Source organism: Cuculus canorus, chromosome 4 (genome assembly GCF_017976375.1).
Source record: "Cuculus canorus isolate bCucCan1 chromosome 4, bCucCan1.pri, whole genome shotgun sequence".
Taxonomy (NCBI): Eukaryota; Metazoa; Chordata; class Aves; order Cuculiformes; family Cuculidae; genus Cuculus; species Cuculus canorus.
In genome coordinates this window covers 11292702-11312630 of record NC_071404.1, presented here as the reverse complement: position 1 = coordinate 11312630, position 19929 = coordinate 11292702, and the positions used below count along the sequence as shown (strand labels likewise).

General features: G+C 40.8%; 1 protein-coding gene across 5 annotated transcripts in view; it reads right to left on the bottom strand.

Annotated features, from left to right (window-relative positions):
- Positions 1-10875: 10875 nt before the first annotated feature.
- RGS12 (regulator of G protein signaling 12) overlaps positions 10876-19929 on the bottom strand; it is a 93230-nt gene continuing 84176 nt past the window's right edge. For all 5 annotated transcript variants that reach the window (XM_054064858.1, XM_054064865.1, XM_054064864.1 and 2 more), the window contains one exon: positions 10876-16126. In XM_054064858.1, the coding sequence (XP_053920833.1) occupies positions 15762-16126 (365 nt within the window). In that variant the 3' untranslated portion in view covers positions 10876-15761. The remainder of the gene's footprint in view (positions 16127-19929) is intronic.

Here is a 19929-nt window from a genome sequence, read left to right as displayed (position 1 = left end):
AGCTGTTATTGTTGTTAATCATTAATATCTTTGTGGGTAGATGGGAATGGTGTGTAGCAAGATACTCTCCCAAAACCACAAGGAGTGAAGAGTTTACAAAGGGCCTGACCCTCAGACATGATCGCTGGAGTATTCAGCAAGCGTTTCAGAGCACTTCCAGAGGATCCGGTCCAATGTTGCTTGTAATCTACCATGCCAGCATTTCCTGTCTTTCCCTGCAGGAGCTAATTAAAAGTATAGCATAGTAACAAGGAGCTCCAAGCAAGCTCACTCAGTAGATGATAGTACGTTGCAAAATAAGGACCAGATCAATACTGATATCAGACACAAGAATTACTCATTAACAGATAGTTACCTGCCCAGCCATGACTTGCAACACCAGACTTTCAGCAATAAACTGGGAACATTAAAAAGAAGGAAAATAGATGTTACTCTAACATAACATTTAGTGTACCAAAAAGCTCCCTTTTTGCAGCCACCTGAGCAAAGCCATCTCTGTCTTGTCAGTGTTTAGCTGAGATAGCTGCACTGCAGAAGCATTTCTATCAGGGATGCAGAGGGTATTGCTAAAACTGAGATTTCAATAGTGGAGTCTGTTTCAGCCCCACCTTGCCCCACAACTGAAATCCATGGGTTTGGCTGATACACCCGTGCCTATGCTTGAAGCTTTTGCCAGCCGTATCCTGTCAGTCAGGGACTGCTCCTCTTCACACCCAAAATCCCACAGCCACAACAACAGAAAGAATACCATAGTCCTTGCTAAGTTGTGCTCTACCCTTTGAAGTTTCACCAGTACAGCTACTGAAGAGGTGTGAATTTTTATGTTTTTGTCTTGCCCAGATGGTTTATGATGTTGGAGACAACTTCCACTGGCTGTGCTATCGCACTACTGTGCCTGCCATCACAGTAATAACTCGTCAGTTCAATTATGCATATACAGTTACGGACAAAAGTTCTCTACTGTCAGCAAGGCTCTGAACAGCAGGAACCAGGCAAATTTGGAATTTTCCTCCCAAAATCCAGAAAAGAGCAAACAAGCAGAAAATTTTGTTTGCCTCTATGCATTGCTTGTTGCCTGAAGATTTTGAGTAAATAGAGCTTCAGAACAGACTTGTAGAGTAAATCTGTCTTATTTTCACTCATTTCAAACAGGGAAATAGGGTGTACAGACAGTCTGATCTGCCTGGGGACACTTGGCAAAGCTGGAACAAAGATTTCCACCTCCTACTCTCGTTTTTTTTTTTAAGACTTTGGCCATCAGTCTTCAAAATAGTAATGCCTACACAATGGTTTATAGACATCTGCCTAACATCCAAGCTACTGGAATTGTGCAGAGAAAGCAAAAAAACAGCCATTAGCAAGTACTGGACAGAAAAGGGAGGTGGGAGATACTTCTTTAAAGCAGCAGAAATACTCTATGACTCCTTCCCAGAGTAAAAAACATCTACTTCCAGGACGAGAAACATTGTATTGCTGTGATGATCAAGATGGGGTTTAGGAATGCATTTTCCCATAAATAAAAGCAAGAAAGAAGAAAAGCAAGAATGTATCCTGTGTCCATGTATCCTGGTTGCTATAATTTATAGGCATTGAACTACAAGCAATAGCTGCAGAGTATCTTTTGGAGGAGATAACTCCAAGCTTTTAGCTTAAACTGATTCCTCAACGTAAGAAAAAGGAAGAAGCACCAACGTCAGGTTCTACTTCAACTAATAGGATGGTGTGGGCACAAAGCAAAAGACATCAGTGCCAGAAACTGCAACAGCTGCCAGTGAAGTACCACCATATAATGGGAATTACCCCTGAGTAAGGTCTGAATAACAACCAAACAGTGATATCAGGGTACAGATACATATGAATCATTTAAAAAAACCTAAATCCTACCTGTACTCTGACAGCATTGCTTCAGCAGAGAGGTGTTCAAACAGGCCTTATGGCCGTAAACAAAAGGCAAAAGTCAAGGTGTGAGGGTTTTGTGAATTAGTTCAGATGATCAGTGACTCTTTCACCTATTTATAATCAGAAGAAATCTGCCAGCATTCACCAGTTTTTTCCTAGCATCAGTAAAAGTGAAATATGTCACATTTTTTTGAGAAACATTGTATTGCATTGGCAAAAAAACTACTCAGAAAAGTGAATATTCAGTATTTATATTGAATTCTTGTAAACCTCACAGGGCTTTGGTCACTTGGGAGTTCATAAGGGCGAAGAACAAGGTCTTTGGCTGCAGATATTTGTGTGTTATGAGAAGCTTTCATCCAGGAGCAACACAAAAAGTTTGGGAGGACAAGAAGGACAGTTGAGGAACAGCCCAGGGAAAGATTGCTGAGACAGATGAATCCCTTATTCTAGTCCAGTCTCACATCATTCCAGCCAAAGCCATCCAGCAGCACAGTCCTGGGTAAGCTGGGAATAGCCTCAAAGGCAGAAAGGCACCAAGCAGGGAGGCCATCCCTCTCTCTAACATGTATTTACGCCTGACTCTGCAGCTTCTTCATTGAGAATCCAGATAGAGCTTTCTATGTGAAGGAAAAAAAATGGGGAAATAATAATCAGCACAGAGCTTAAGGAGTTTCTGCAAGAGTAACTTTTTATTTACTCATGTACAGCAGTGCTGCAATCGCTGGTGCTCAGAAAATTTACAGGAATTGCAGCATGACCTCAGGAATGGACTAATCAGAATGATGGCAGAATGGGTGCACACAGCCAGCCACCTCCTTGGCACATCGAGGTGCCAAGCATCGAACCACAGCAGCCCTTTGCTTCTGCGAAGACCAAGGAAACACTCTTACATTCAGATACCACCAGGTTACAGATTGGTAAGATCTCTGGGGATGCCTACCATGAGAGAATTGTCTTCTGCTGTAGGGAGAAGATGCTCTTTAGTTTCTATCACTGCAGCTGACAACCCACCAGCCTGAAAAACCCAGGGCACTGCACCAAAACCATCACCCCCACGGTCAGGATAATGAGCCCACAGAGCTGCTCTCCATCACCTTCTCAAATCAATTGAGCTGTGACTCATTATTTCTGGGGTATTGAAAGAAAATTTCTATATAGGAAGAAAAAAAATTGGGTGTATATGGAGCAGATAACGTAACAATGAGAAAAACAATGAAGATATGGAAATAACCCGTGTGGCATTTGAAATAAAGTTCCTGTCATTAAATTTTAGACATCACTTACTGCCTGTTTCAAGGGAGGCTCTGTGAAACACTTAATAAATACATAAACATAAATATATAGAGAAATATATATGTACGTATGCACATACGCACGTATATATCTATAAAAGAGGGGGAATCCTCCAGGATATAGAGGAAAAACCTGGCATTGGCGTGACAGAGTATTTGGCAGCTCTAAGGACTGGAGTCTTTATTGCAGCTCATCCCACCAGTGAAACAGCAGCTAAAGTCTGGTTCTTGTTTTCTAAGAAAAAATCCATTTTCCTTTTAAAGAAAGGCATGTTCTGATTCTTAACTTTTCTGCACATAATATTGAACATTTCCTGTGGAGTGCACATCATTCAAATGCATTGAAAGCCAGATTCTGCTACTGCTGAAGTCAAAGAAAGTTTTCAAAATAAGACTAGGAATTCTTTATAACGTTTGCACGCAGTAATTCTTCTATATCAAAGTCTAAAACCCCTCAGTTTCAGCATTTTTCTCTTATTATTGACATCCTCATGGGAAAATGAAAAGGCAAATAAACGCACAATAAATGATCGGAAAGAAACACAAATCCTTGCTGCAGGGGGCATAGCACATACTAATAATGCTGCCTCATATATCTGCCTTTTCCTCACTTCCCACATTGCAATATTTTTTTATTTCTTTAAATTTAGCAATAATTAATAGAAGTCCAGACTAAGCCCAGATTCTGAACTACTTAGTAATAATTAAACAATATTAACAACCATCCCAAATCATTAAATACCAACCAAAATTAAATTAATTGAGTCAGCCACCAATAAGAAATAATAAAATTGCCTTCTTTTTTTTTCATCGGCTAGTTCACTAGACCTAATTGGAAAAGACAAGTTTAAACACACAGACATCAGTTTGCATTCATTCCTGTGTACCGGCTACCAAGCAGACCGCAGAAGAGTTATTCCATGACTTCAAGTTCTTCAGTGGTCTCCATTTTTATGTTATTTCCTGACCATTGTGAATGTTTCTGAGAAATCCACCATTCAACCACTGCAAAAATGAAGAAAAATTATTACCTTTTCTAATGACGGATTCCCCCAGGTATTTTTGCAAACATCTATGCTTTTTCATAGTAAAAAGATAATAAGGTTTTCTTCTTTTAAAGCCAAGTTCTTCATACACTTTGAAGGTAACATATGGCAGCCAACTAAGAGGGCAGTGTTGCCTCCTGAGGTGATTTGATGTCTGTGCTGTAGCTGACATTGTTGTCATGAAGCCCAAAGCCAGCTTCCTCGACAAGGAGACAGTTGCAGGTTACTGCATGACTGCATGGGAATTGGAAATAATTAGAACTTCTTCTAGCGTGAAAGATACAGCTTTTGATTTATCTTTCAGAGAGGGGTAGGTTGCAAGGAATCGTGTGGCGCTTTGTTCCCGGTGTACTAGCAAAGGACTCAGTGGTAGTGTGGGAGCAGTGTACGAACCCTTCAGCTCTCTTTTCCCTGGGATTCCCTCCATCTCTGTTGCTTGAGATCATTCCTATCTTCTGGTCCTGGAAGCCATTACCATAACTCAGCTGTCGCCGTTTCTTCATGAAATCAAACCCACCAGAACTGAGGTGAATAGGTAAGGGCTCCAAGTTCAGTGACTTTTTAAAGATTTTAAAATAAGGCGATGCAACAACATTGGGAGAGGGTGTGGAACCTTCCCCTTCCCTTTAACAACTGCTGCTCAGGGCTGCCCTGATACTGGCAGGCACAGGCCAGAACTGCCAGGGGAAATGGTACGAGTTCAATCTGGTTACTCGCATCCAACCCCAGCGTCTTCAACGCTGGGTAAGAAGTGAGCCTCCACCTCCTCTTCTCTGTTCTGGAGTGGTGCCTAGAGAAAAGCCATTGCATTCCTCTCTCTAAACCCACATGTGAAGGGAGAAAGATGAAATCATTTTACTTACTTGTTTGCTTATTTCAGCAAGAATGAAAAAAAAGCTTTGGCTCCAATCAAACACAGAAGTTGAGTTATTCACATGGACCTTAAACAGTGTAGCACTGCTTTCCACATAGCCACATTGCAACCACAAACACCTCTGGGAGTCACCCCCTGTTCTCCCTGGGAGTTTCAGAAGTCCCAGAGGGAAGAAAAAACTAATTGATTTTGGCATTTAGAGGGGACTGGAGTCCCCTCCTGCACCAGTCTTTTCTGTCAGTATTCACAGCCCCCAAGCTGTGCATAACCTCTGCCACACTGTAACGGAGCAAACAAAGCATTTTACAAACCATCCTCCCCTCTCCTAGAGCCAGTGAGGCTGATAAAAGTGCAGCTGCAGAAGGCTTGTTGCTGGGCAGCTGGGATCCAGCAAACACAGATCTGGCACTGCTGCACTTCAGCAGATAATCCTGGGACAGAAAGATACGCCTTCACCCGAATGTTTACTCCTCCTCACTCGTCTCACCTCCCACGCTCCTCCAGCACCTCTACAGCTCTCCTGGCTTCCCTCATCTGCAAGCTCACAGCTCTGGGGGTTTCTGCACTGATTTCCTTTTTCTACTCTCCAGGGACTGAAATTGCTCTCAAAGCTCTCATGTTATTTTTTTTCATCTCACTCTCTCACCACACTCATCCCTCACTGACACACTGCCTGAAGATGTCCCATCCCGGACCATGACCTTGCCAGCAGCCTCCACCGCCTCCTCAGCACACAGCAGTGAAGTGAACATGTTCCTCCCATGTATGAGCAGTTCTCATTGCATTATTGAGTCTCCCTCTCCCCTCTGCCTTCTACAGGGCTCAGGGCACTCTAGGGCAGCTCTGCAGGCCTTCACACTACAATCACACCTCTCCGTGGAAATGGATTTGCCCCTGGACTCCTGGATTTTCTCCCATAGTTCATCCAGTTGGCCTTGTCAAGTTTTTATTAAACATCAGTCTTCACCACATCCCGGTGCATATCTGCCGCTTCTACCCCTTATCTCACTGCTGTTCCTCAGACATGGACCCTTTCGTCTTTCATCTTCTCTTGCCACATGGCTGGGTCAGTGCTCAGAGCTATACCTTCCTTCAGATAAAAGTATCAGATCTTGTGACTCTCTCTCAGGTCAGAGGCTGTTGTATTTGTCTTCCTTCTCAAGCCCCAAACTGCACAGCCTTTCCTCACTGCCTGTGTCCGGCAAGAGCAGGCTCACGACCCTCTGCAGCACAGCAAATAGAAGGTGCAGTCTTTCAACTGGGCTCTCTGCAGTAGCAGCAAACACTCTGGACATTCTCTCCACTAGTTTCAGTACTCCTTGGAACGCTATCCCCATTTTTTGCACATTCCCTGAAACTGTAGCAGTGTTTCACCCATTCCCACACAAGTCTTTGCTGCTAACACTTACTTTCCCAAAGAGGCATATAACAAACTGATCAGGATGTAACTCTGCATGCATGACCTCCGTGTGCTATTTCCCATTGGAGTGGGTGGCTTTGCCTTGGCAGGATGCACTATCAGACAATATCCTGCCTGTGATTTTTCTGTTTTCAGCTGATCACCTTTACGTGCACTGATTTTGTAAAGGCTTCATGCCTTCTTTGTGAAATCACATTTTTACCCAGATTCAGCCACTGCAATTGCAGATATATATAAAAAGCCCTTACCTGCAGCTGTGCTTACAAATATTTCTTTCGTATGTCCAGAAAACTTTATCTCTGATCTGAAAAATCAAGCTATATAAAAGTAGCCATGGAAAAGCAAGGCTTGAGCTGCAGAAACAAAACTGGACTGTAATATTTTACCCCTAATCACACAAATCTGTGTAGCACAAAGCTCTGCAACAAGCCACAATATGCAGAACCTTCATTTATACACTCTAGACATGGATCTTGTTGCAAAAACTAAGCAAGATTTTATAAGTCCATTTCAAGATGATACTTAGTTCTGTTCATACACCCAGATATCATGGCGTACCTAAAATACAATGCCTGCAACCAGTCTCGGATGTGTTTGCATGAAGACACTATTCCTCCTACTGTATATGAATAAGAGTGGAAAGTAGGTAACTGTATTTTTCAAGGACTTTGATGCAAACCTTTGCTGATATTGCTGGCTGAAACAGTAGGCCTGTATACAGAGGCGTGTGATTTTTTTTAGCCGTGTACTTGCTGAAAACTGACAAGAAGAGGTGTAGAGGCACCCACCTTCCACCAATGCCAAACCATTTAGGTAACTTCAGCACAGGCTGATTTGCAATTGTTAGGCACATACATTTTTAGCTCTGTTCAAATTCCTGCTATTCCACCCACTTTCTTCATTAGCATATTAGACGCCCCCATGGCATGCTTTAAAATGGTCTATAAGTCAGGCATGTGTGAGTAAAGGTGGCTCCACTGCTGTAGCTGACAGCAGCTTAAGTCTTCCCTATCAAAATGGTGAAGAGCACTAACGGGAAAGAGACAGCCCCAGGGGAAGGATACCAGCCCCACAGCCTGCCTCAGCTTTGGAGTTATTGCCTGTGGCACGATGGAGAGCAGAGTTCACAGATTGTGCTCTAATTATTCTGATTGCAGCCCCTATAATATCGTTTATGGAAACGTATATATATGTATAAATGTATATATACATATACACATATTTTTCCCACAGGAACAGGACTCTCAGGGCTCAGTCCCACCTCTTGGACTGTGTTTGGGAGACGCGGTAACAAACATAATGGGTAGGCAGACAGATAAGCTTGCCTCCCGGACAGAGGGACATGGATGTCCCTTACTGGGTCCCCCCCCTTTCCCTGCATACAAAAGCCCCACTACTCATGGCCTCCTCCTCTACTATTCCCCTCTGCTCTCTCCTATCTGTTGTCTCATCCTGTTGGAGACTGCTGCACTGTTTTTTCACCAGATCAGTAAAGATTCTCTCCCTGAAGAAACCTATAGGACCTTTTTTCCCACACTCCCGAAAGTAAGGCGGGCAGAGATATACCCTGGGGTCCCTCTTGGTGAGTAGCCCGCTTTCCGCTGCACAATTCTGACTTCAGAAGTGATTTGTGGACCACTCACTACCTCACCACTGGCCTCAAGAACAGTCTTAGGCTAACCGTTTCACAAGGTGGCCAGTATCCCTGCTGTATTTCCTGCACTCTTTTTTTTTTCCTCCCCATTTCCCTGTACCTCCCCTGCCACTCGTTGTAATTGCTGCAGAAATATAATTGCTGCTCTGTGTAATTGCTGCAGAAACAATCTGAGCTGTCATTGACTTACATTGTTCACACATCAGGAGAAACCTGCAGATCAGAGTCACCCCACCTAGCTCCAGAGACCTGCTGCATATGTATTGACATCTGAGGTAGGTATCAAGGCTGCCAATGTAAGCAATGGAGATCAGAAAATAAAGAGTGAAATTTAAGGTATGACACACATGTCCAAAAGTGTGTTACAATTCAAGGATAAAGCAAATAATTCTTTATATAGAATCATAGAATGGTTTGGATTGGAAGAGACCTTAAAGATCATCTAGTTCCAACCCCCCTGCTATGGGCAGGGACATCCCACTAGATCAGGCTGCCCAAGGCCTCATCCAACCTGGCCTTGAACACCTCCAGGGATGGGGCAGCCACAACCTCTCTGGGCAACCTGTGCCAGTGCCTCACCACCCTCATCATGAAGAATTTCTTCTTCATGTCTGTTCTAAATCTTCACCCTTCCAATTTAAAGTTATTCCCCCTCGTCCCATCACTACATACCCTTGTAAAAAGTCCCTCTCCGTAGACAGTATTAATTTAGGATACAAACACAGCTTTGGAGTAAACATCTGAAGTTAGGCAAAAAGATTCCACCTGAGTTCTCCTAAGACAGAAATCATGACTTTCAGATCAGCTCTGTTAAGTGTATTTTCAGTTAAACTGGACTTTCTTTTGCTCACACAAGGCCCAATCCTCTTAACTCTGAAGGTACCTAGCAAGGACAATTACATCTTACAGCACCACAGAGTGGATACTTTCATGGTATAACATAATATCTTTGCAATGAATGGCAGTAAAATTTCATACCTCTGTATCTGCCCCTTTGCCCCAATAGCATAAAACAAACAGGCAAGATGCAAAGGGAGAACCAGCATTCTCCAGGAGACTGAGGTGATGTAAGATCAATGGTGCCTGCTTAGCTATCCAGCACCTTCCAAGAGGAAGATGAACATTTGTCTAGTTGTGCTTCCGTACTCTCGCCATGGAGTGAAGTTGTAGCATGTGTTGTTCTGGATTTTCCGATACTCACACACACATTGTACTCAAGATCAAAGATACGTACCCACCATCACTGCTGGTTGCAAACAAGTTTTGGTTAACTGCTTTGCACAGAGGCCGGATCCCGGTGGAGCATTGCTTCATCCTGGATGTAGTATTTACACTGGAAATTTTGAAAATGTGGAAGAGGCTGAAGTTATGTAGATATTGTTGGTATTTGAGATCATGTTGTTGGTATGTTAGCAAATACTAGCAATTACAGCTACTGAAAAGTATACTTGTCCCAGTATATAATTGAGGAAGAATAGTAATTAAAGGGAAGTTTCACCTCATCACATGCTTTTATCTTTCCAAGAAAAACTCAAATCACTAAGGCCCCAGTTATCTCTTCCAGGAAAGGAAACAGGCATTACTTTCGTTTTTGTACCCTGATTTAAGATGATGCCACTGGCGATGCAGATAAAAGGTATTTAAGAATACACTTCCCAAACCTGGAATTTAGGGCCTTCTCTAGTGAGGTAGGTGAGCTGTCTTTACAGTACTCATCCTTAGGCTTGATGCAGGCTAAGAGCACTTGGAAATGTTCTAGAGGTTTTGCAGCTCTGTGTACCTGCAGGGGTGGGATTCAGCAGCATGACTGGAAACTGGCCCAAGATTAATGTGGGGAGCAATACAGTGTTGGCACACACTTGGAAGAGTTACATTTCATCCCATTCCCATCAGTCATTATTGCCTACTGTTTTACTCAAACTTCTGTATGCCTTTGCTCTGGCAGAGAGTGTTCAAAGCACAAATGAAGAGGATGCTAAATGAGAGGAGAACCAACTAAGGAGCATCACGTCCCTGACTTAGGTTAATGCACACAGACACTGAGCCAATGGGGACCTGAGTTTGTTTTACTCTTGCTCTCTGGTAGATAGGTCCTTCGTATATTTTAGCAGTGCCTGCTGCAAGAGCAGAGTAGTTCTGATGCATTTATCCACTCAGAAACTGCAGATCTAGATAACCCACCAAGACTATGGAGAAGGGAAGCCAGAGGAAGGTCACACTGTGCCTGGAAAACATTCAGCTACTGCCTTACCTCAGGTTTGCAACCCCTTTGTGATGCTAGAATAGAGCAAAAGGAATTAATTAAAGGCTAAAAACCTAACCCAGTATTATTAAATTCAAGAGGATGAGCTATTTTTTAGATATATAAACATTTGGCAGAAATTCTTAACAATCCTCTTTTAAAGGAATTCCTTTATGTAAGCTAGGTTTAAGAAGATATCTTGGCAAAATCTAATAAAATGTAGGCTAGTTTCCTACCAGCTAGTTTCCTATATTGTCTCCTACTTCCATTGAAGCTGTAGTGTCCGAATGGCAGCAGGTCCCAGACTATCTGAAAAAAAAAAAATTCACATCTTTTCCCTACATTGAAATTAGATATCAATGAAACACTATCAGTTCCATAAATTATTTACTTACTACAAACACAATTAACATTGTAAATGAGTTTGACACACTTGAGAGTCTATAAACATTATTGCGCAGTACAGAATTTCTCAATACTTTGGGGAGATAAGGCATGAGAAATAAATCCACTGTGTGTTTTCATATTAGAAAGTCATTATATATAAGTTTAAAGACAAAACCACAAATAAAACAAGAATATTAATCAAATTCTGTAGATCATTTTTAGACTGTACAACAGAATGGTCACTTGAGATGAAAAATTATAAACAGTTTTCTTATCTTCCACACAAACAATTCAGAAAACATGTTGGTTTCTGTGTAACATATTGAATTTGCTAGCATTTTGAGTAATGCAGGCAAGATTTGCAGACACCTGGTCACCAGGCTCTTCTCAGCTGATAAAAGTCTTCAGAAAAAAAATTAGAGAAACCTGGCTAACAGTGGCAGTTGGTCTACAGCAAGGAAAAATTTCAGTAAGATAAATGGAAGGTTTTCCTGTGTTTCAATTGGCATTGGATTAGGGCTCACAAATCTCCCAGTTCTTCAGTACCCTATGATGCTACACTTTAGATGCCGTTCCAAGAGCACAGGCAGAGAAAAGCACTTGGAGACACCACTTGGTTTTGCTGCAGGATAAACACCCACACTCTCCACAGAGCAACACTGCTGTCAAAAGGGTTTGCTACACTCCCACGAAGCTTGGAAACCTGCCGGTTGATGGAGAAAATACTGCCATTTCTAAACCCAACACAATGAGCTGTGGTTGAGCATTAGGAGGAGTGCCTTGGACCTGCAAGAGTTTGGGCTTGTCACACCTCTTGATAAAGACCTGCCGTTGGGCTGCGGCCTTTGTCTAACTGAGCCTTTGGAAACTTTTCAAAATCTTTGAGAAATTGTGAAAAGATGCCTCCGGGTGTTTGCATCACAGACTCTACAGCCAACTACCACACACTTGTCAGGTCTCCAAGCTACAGAGTACCTTAGGAGAGACAGTTCTAAATGACATTATTCACTATCGATACTGTGTTGGAGAGATCTGGGATGAGCAGTAGCACCACTATTGAGAAACAACTACTGGCAAAGATGTGATTTTTGTGGATAAAATCAGGCTACTTCCAAAAAATTAAAATAAGCTCATAAGTCCTGATTAACTCTGCTACAACGAGATGAGGAGGTTACCAGCTGAGCCACATCTTTTAATAGTTTTGTGTTAAGAACAGTAAATTCCAGCATCAGAAGAAGAGGAATAAAGCAATGCACACTACAGCAAAGGCAAGAAAAGAGGCCAAAACTTTCAGGCAGAGAAGTAATGCACAAAGGACCCAGTATTCTCGAAAGACATCAAATAGTCCCCAGAAGACTTCCAGGGACATGAGAAGGGACATAGTGCAGTCAGGTATTGGCTCCTTCCCACAGAGCAGTAGATTTCTTGTAAAGTCTCTTTGCAAAGGCTGTTTATGTGCCTTCAAAAAACGTGGGTTATTTGTTAGGTAGTCCCTCAGAGTTAAATTGTGCAACAGTTTATTTTGTGTGTTTTATCGCAAGATCGTTGACAAGGCACACTGCAACCCTATTACTAAGGGGGAAGTCCCTTTGCAAATTTGCCTATATGTAAATTTTCTGCTCTTCATAGAGCCTTTTAAGCAAAACAAAAAGAAATTCAACAAAATTGTGGCTGTTGTGGAGCATATGAAGCCAAACCCACTACTATTTGTAAATCAGATACCATAAGAACAGTTGAAATACGAGAGCAGTGGCTTATTAAATAAGTTTTAGTATGCTGCAGTATTTTCTAAGTTTTGGGGTTTTTTATATCACTGATTGTTACAGTTTCAGGTTTACGTACATATATAGATCAGTGGATCTCCCTCTTCCACTTAAGAGGATGGGGAGACCGAATTCCCCTTTTATTTACCATTGTGGGACTAAGGAGACATAAGAGTAACTCCCTTGGAGTGGAGTTTCAACAGGAAAAACTGGGAAAAGTAAAAGCTAAATAAAACCACATAAAATATGATTATCTTTAGGAATTAGCTGGCAAGATGAAGGATAAAGCTATAATACAGTTCTTCAATCGGGTTGCTTTTTTAATTGCAAGTAGATTTCATTAGTAGTGGAAATCACAGTATAATAAGGAATTTAAAATCATATTATAATGTTGAAATCACACAGTAATTAAAACTGGACAACATCCTTAGTAAAATCTTGGAAAACAGCCAGAGACAGCCTGTCCACGTTCATTTTAATTAACTCCATGATCCATGGCAACTGATTCCAGCAGGTTTAGGAGAGCATACATTAATTAATTATTTCTAAGTCTATGTAATGAATTTCCATGAGTCCTAGCTCAGAAGTCATTGTTTTAAACAATATGCCAATAACTGGCCTAAAAGCGCGGCGTGGGGAGGAATGGGTTTTCCCATGTCCATTTACAGAATTTCCAGACCTTGTGCCAAGATTTTTCCCTACATTAAAGAAAACTCCATTCTTCTACATCATTTTCTTGCACACAGCTTGACTCTCCCATGCTGTCAAACTCTCTTTGAATTCTTGATACAATCAAAACCAGTTTCCTGCTCTCAGAATTTTAAGACAGTTTTTGTTTACCTTTTTTCTGGGCACAGCAGCTTGTGGGAAGAAAACAGGAGAAGGTGAAGAACCAAGTCTTTGATTTGAACCTGGCTTCTACAAGCTTCATTTGATAGTCGATAATTCTTGTAAAAAAGCTTGTAAAAAAATCTTGGAAAAGAGCTTATAGTCAATTCCTTTCCACAGCACTCAAGATTTTCAGACTATATTACATCTCCCCTCAGCTGATTGCTTTTCCAGGATTTTTTTATTGCTCACTGCAAGTAACTTAAGCACATTTGTACAATTAAGATAAGCAACCTCGTTTCATCTATGAACAAAGACCATAATTATGGTATTTTAATTTCAAGCTTTTACATGTATGAAGTCAGGATTTGATTTTCCAAGACACTCAAAAAGTGCAAAGTGTATCACAGGTCAAAAAGTCCTCTCTTGAATTTGACTGGTACAAATATCGTTGGTCTGGATCAGAACAAAGCTATTAGTTTCCTTGACAATAAGAAAAAAATGTGGCCACTGTGCAAATAAATATCCTCTCATGGACAATTACTAGCAAAATGCTACCAAAAAAAAAGAGAAAAGAACGATTTAAAAATACATAGATACTTATATATTTGTTACGTTGTGTCCCACACAGGTGATATACAGTACAGTACAATACAAAACACATCCCATGATCAGTATTTATACTTCCCCCCCTTTATGCTCAGCACAGGTATAGTCTGAGTGCTTCCAACATCAGACTGCAAACACATTGCTACGGCTGTATTTGAACAGCCCAGTCCACTGCAGCGTGGTACCCAGTTACATCAAATTCCAAGTCTGTTCACTCATTCCTACTTCTGGTCTCAGGCACTATGTTTCCCCAGGTCTCTGGTTTCACTACACCACTGTGATTTTAGGATGATTCTCAAATTGGTTTTAATCTTGAAAGTTTTTAAAAGAACATCTGTTTCATGGGATATATCCTCATGCTGTCACACACTGAGCTAAGCCTAATATTAACATGGGTTTTCCTCAACACCCAGAGCAAAATCACTTAGCAGTAGAAAAGAATTTGAGTATTAAAGCTAATAGGTGCTGTGTCCATTTACATCACTGGAGTATTTGATGTATAACTCTCAAGCTTTAGGAATCTTACTTTACAGTTATAAAACCTCTCTCTCATCTTACAGATTTCAGTTTAAGAAAGTGAGTGACTGCCTCCAGAATAATTACTGTAATACTTTAGACTTACTGCCTGTGTGGATCTGCAGTCTAGGAGCTATGCAACATGACTTTGTAAGTGTCATAACAATTTCAAAGCAGTGAACGACCAGGAGGTCTTAATACATATATGCATTATTGTTTCACACTGATGAGCAGAGGTTCAATGCTCTCATTTTTTGTGTACCCTTCTGCTTGTCCAGACTCATAACCTCTTCTGAAGAATGCGAAAGGAGGAAAAGGAGTGGGTGGCAAAAAGAAACATGTTCAGAAGTCTTAAGTGTCTTTTCTTCCTCAAAAACTGCCCAAGGCTAGAAGATTAACTGAAACTAGAACTAAGGACAAGAAGAATGAGGGGCACTTAACTGCTTATTGAAAGACCAACAACAAAATCTGCCTTCCCCCAAAGCTAAGACACTGAGGGCAGTGATGAGTAGGGACCTGGATGACCCTCCCACTACTGTGTAATTATAGTATGCATTTCTGGTATGGAAACACCCCAATGTTGGCTACGGGAGCAGCTATTATCCCCAGCACAAGAGATTCACAGCTTTCTTTTTTTTTTGCTTCTCACTACTCATATAACAACGGTCTTATTGCATATATCCACCCAGGCAACGCATTAGACAAGACTGAATTCCACCTGGACCACTTCCCAAACATTATGAGATAGATAGGAAACCATTAATAAAATAATCCTAATCTTTTTATACTAGTAATGACTCCACTTCAAAAGTCTACTGACACACAGGGAAACCTGCAGACCAGGAAAAAGAATTACAAGATTCAAGTGAAATTATCTTAACTAAAATGTTTGGATAGGGGAATTTAAAGTGATTTTTGTCTTCACTAAAGACAAGAAGGGTAGGGGTGGAAATCACAATTTTAATTGCATTGTGCAAAAGAATCATTTAATGGAAAATGGTATGGAAATGGTAACAGAACAAAACAAATAGCTCAATACTTTCATTGAAATACTATTTTTTCATTCCATGGGTTCTAAAACATTTCAGAAGAGATGGTCTGGCAGGCTTGTTGAAGGCAATGGGTACTGAAAACAACTTATAATTTGCAGAAACACGCCTCTAAGGGATATCTCCATTGTGGCTGATGCCAAGCAAAAATACCAGAACTCTTAATTAAAACCAGAGATTTAAACAAAAGTAGCTTTATACTGATTCTCAGTGCCCTTACTCTTCTCACTCTTGACAGTAATCAGAGATGGGAGGTCTGATGTCCTATAAACTCCAGTTCTCATCCTCCCTTGGCAAGATCTCAGTTCAGAGATGTAACCTTCAAAGCTGAGGTTCCCTTCAGAATCGTCACAGGAGCGTGTACCAGTGTCTTCCAGTTTGACTCCGTCCACATCAATTATCCTGTTTACAGGGAGCTCTGTACTGGGGTTATCTCTCGCACCAGGGGGATTAAAGCTTCTACTGGTCTTCACTTTGTGACAGGTTTGCTCACAAGAGTTTCCTGAAGTCCCTTGTGAATCTTTTTTCTTTTTGTGTCTTGCACCTAACAGAAGAATTAAAAACAAAAAACACAAAGCAGAAGAGTTACGTATCTCCTGGCTTTTAGCAGACTTTAATATTGCAGCCTTTGAGGTCCTCCTGGTGAACAGTCTGCTGGGATATTCCTCTACCCTATACGGGAGACTTGATGTACCAAATAGGAAACAGTAGATCTCTAATATACACGTGGAACATTAATACACATCTGTCTTAATTTAGCATTTTTCAGTGTTTTTAAAAATAGTCCATTAAAAGTAACTACTTAGTTTAAATTTGTACATCTCTAGAACAAAAAATCCCTCATCAGCAAACTTGAGGTTGAAGGAAGAGAATATAGAGCATGCCGCGTGGCAGAATGGGAGGTGTTCTGTGACTTGAACTGGCCTTCAATACCAGATCCCTGCCGAGATATTATTTTTACTTGGCTATTGATTAGTTCTGAAGCAGACCAAGAAAGGACATTTTGAAGTTGCGGTTTACTGTGCTGAACTGCAACTGAGCAACTATGGGCCACAGTTTACAGGACAAGGAGAAAAAAAAATATCTGCTGAAAAGCTTTAAACATTCAAGAAATCACAGAATCATTGGATGGTTTGGATTGGGAAGGGACAGATTCACAGAATGGTTAGGGTTGGAAGGGACCATAAAGATCATCTAGTCCAACTCTCCTGCCATAGGCAGGGACACCTTCTGCTGGATCAGGTGGCTCAAAACCTAATCCATCCTGGCCTGTAGAACATGTCCATGGATGGGGCATCCACAGCTTCTTTGGACAACTTCTTCTAGTGCCTCACCACCTTCACAGTATATCTAATCTAAATCTCCCCTCTTTCTGCTTAAAACCATTCCTCCTCATCCTACAACTGCTTTCCCCAATTAAGAGTCTCTTCCCATCTTTCTTGTAGCCTCCTTTAAGCACTGGAAAGCTGCTGCAAGGTCTCACTGGATCCTTCTCTTCTCCAGCCTGAACAACCCCAACTGTCTCAGCCTGACTTCATAGGGGAGGTACTTGAAACACCGGAATTATTTGTGATTTTTTTTAACCTTGAAGTTTCTTTTTGGTACAGCACTTCTAAAATCACTGTTGTTAGGATTTGGGCCTGTTCTCTAGAACTACTCATACAAATTTGTTACTAGCCCAAGTTAACCCTAGATTAAAACCTCCAAAAATGTAGTTTTGCAGTGGGTGTGAAATGCAAACTGTTAGGCATTTGTTAAAGCGAATGCAGATAAAGCTGTTTTGACAGGTAAGAAGGCGGCAAGGATGAAGAATTTGTTGATTTCATTATTCACACCATGATTATCAATATAATTTCTGTAGTTGAGGTGTCCTGACCATGATACAAAAAGGGGCAAAATTTGTGGGGAGAACTGCTCTCATTAGAGTGACTGTTAGCCAGCAAAAAGACAGAAAGTCTTTGAAGGCACAAAGACAGATCTGAACACAGGCTTTCATTTCACATTTAATTTCTTTCTTCCATGTATACCAACAGGCCTTTCGAAAGATACCATCTTGTCCAACATGCATTACCCAAACCATTTTTAAACTTTTTGCCCCAGTACACACACGTGTCTGACTGGTACATTTAGCCACACAAATCCCACAAGACTTGTGGGGTTAAATCCCATGCTGGCTTTGAAATATTTTTGTGTTTGTTCCATAAAGTGATGTGTACAGTGTTTTTTACAAGAAAAATAAATTTTAATGCATAATCATTGTAATCAAGACATTCTGATACGAAGAAAGGAAAAAATGCAAATGAAAAGAACAAAAAAGCAATTTCATACTGTTTCAATCAAATCACTCCTGGGTCTTCTCTAGAGTTAAAGCTTTCTATTTAATAAGTTAAAATTCTAAGTAGTGCAATATTATTTTTAGCCATGGTGCAGTCCCACATCAACACATAGATATTCCACATCACTAATGCTTACCTTTTTTCACATCCAGAAACATTAGATGAAACTCCAACAAAATCAGCTGCACAATAGCAGGAAGAAAACAGAAAGCTTTCTCAACCCTGTTAGCCCAGCACGACTCCAGCCTACTAAATTACAGCTAACATTTAGTGCAACTATATTATGCTTCATGTTTGCATCTTCCTACTGCAGCTGAACATTAGTCTAATTTAAAAACGCTGTTTGCATGGCTGTGCTGTAAAATGCTATTCTTCTATTCTAAAATGTTTATCTTAACGTGAACGTACCGAGTTGAATTCTTGATGTATTTCATCCACTATTCCATGCCCATTGAGGAAGATCTCTGATTCTCCTGTCAAGTTCATTTAAAAGAGATACTAACTTCCAAAAAAGTCATACTAATGAGAAACCACACCAAATGGTTTGCATTGACAGAGCATGAGTTATCCAGTTGTCCTAGTATTGAGAATACATTCTTCTACTAAATGTAATGCAGAGAAACAACTTTGATGGTGGTGTAAGTCCTCATGGCTCTGTCGACTTGAACTAAGCCAATATTTTCCACAGTCAAAAGATAGAGCCCAGATGAACAGGCTACAACAGATGAAAGAGCTGCTAAGGAACACTATGCAAGGTGTAAATATTGCTGTATTTATTTGGTTGCTATGTCTTACTACAGCTATATATAAGAAATGCCATTAAGGCTTGGAATCATGGTGTCACTGCGTCACCTGACGGAGCAGCTGGGCTTGCAAGTTGTCTAATAGGAACAAAGCAGAAATAAGATCAATGTTAGCTCTCAGCCTTTACAAGACACAATCCCATCTGAAGAAGAATAAATCCTGCTAGGGCCAGTTCTCTCTTAACGCTTTTCTCACGAGCAATGCCTCTGAAGCATTTAATGAATTATTACTAGAGACAGGACAGTAACAGAGAAGGTATTACTTAAACACTTTCTCAAAAGAATATGGCATTACTAAGAGATGGCACTATGGAGATGACTTCTACCCTCCTGGCAGGGTAGAAAAGATCTTGGCTCATCTACACCAAACAGGAAGATGGTTTCAAGAGTAGTACTCTTTTTTTTTTAAGTTTTTTTAAAAAAAGCATTTATGAAGCAAAGCTATTCAGCACAAATAATAGGAGAGATTCCCAAAACCAGCTTGTGTATCCTGCAAGTTTTAAAATAGACTCAAGATTCACATGAACTCAGTGGAGCTTTATAGTGAGGCTTAAATGGTGGCTACAACACTTCCACATTGGTCTCTTTCTCATGCTCTCTCTTTGAGTAACAAATTCTTGAGGAAATTTAGCTACAAAGGGCACCACCTAAGGTGCAGAAAACTTTCACAAAAAAAAATATTTCTCTTCACATATTATTCCATTGATGTGATGAAAACCTCCATTGATATCTCTGTGTGTTTCTTTGCCTTCCATGAATTAGGTCAGGGACGACATTACATTGTCCCAAATCTAATCTGTCAAATGTCCTCCCTAAATTCAGAAAGGAAAGGAAGCCAGTGCTTAGAGCAGTAGTTGGACAGATTAATTTCCAGACAGATTGGAATAGCATAATCACAGCTATTGGTAATCTTTGGCTCCCATGCCAAGCATTCCACACAGCTTTAAGGGAATTTTCTCATGCATGTGATCCCATTAATATGTTCCATCTGCTTTTAAGAAGGGATGATGCATATCATCTTCTGTCCTTTAACCGCAGATCCTCTATTTCATGGACACACAGGTAAACGACTGCTTAGAAGGCGAGGGATACAGGTTTGTATTTTCCAAAAGGTAAACACTCAGGCAGCAGGTTTCAGCTGTCTCCTGATATCCTTCACCAATATTTCTTTTTCTGAAATTTTGATCTTGTGTATTATTCTCAAGCTC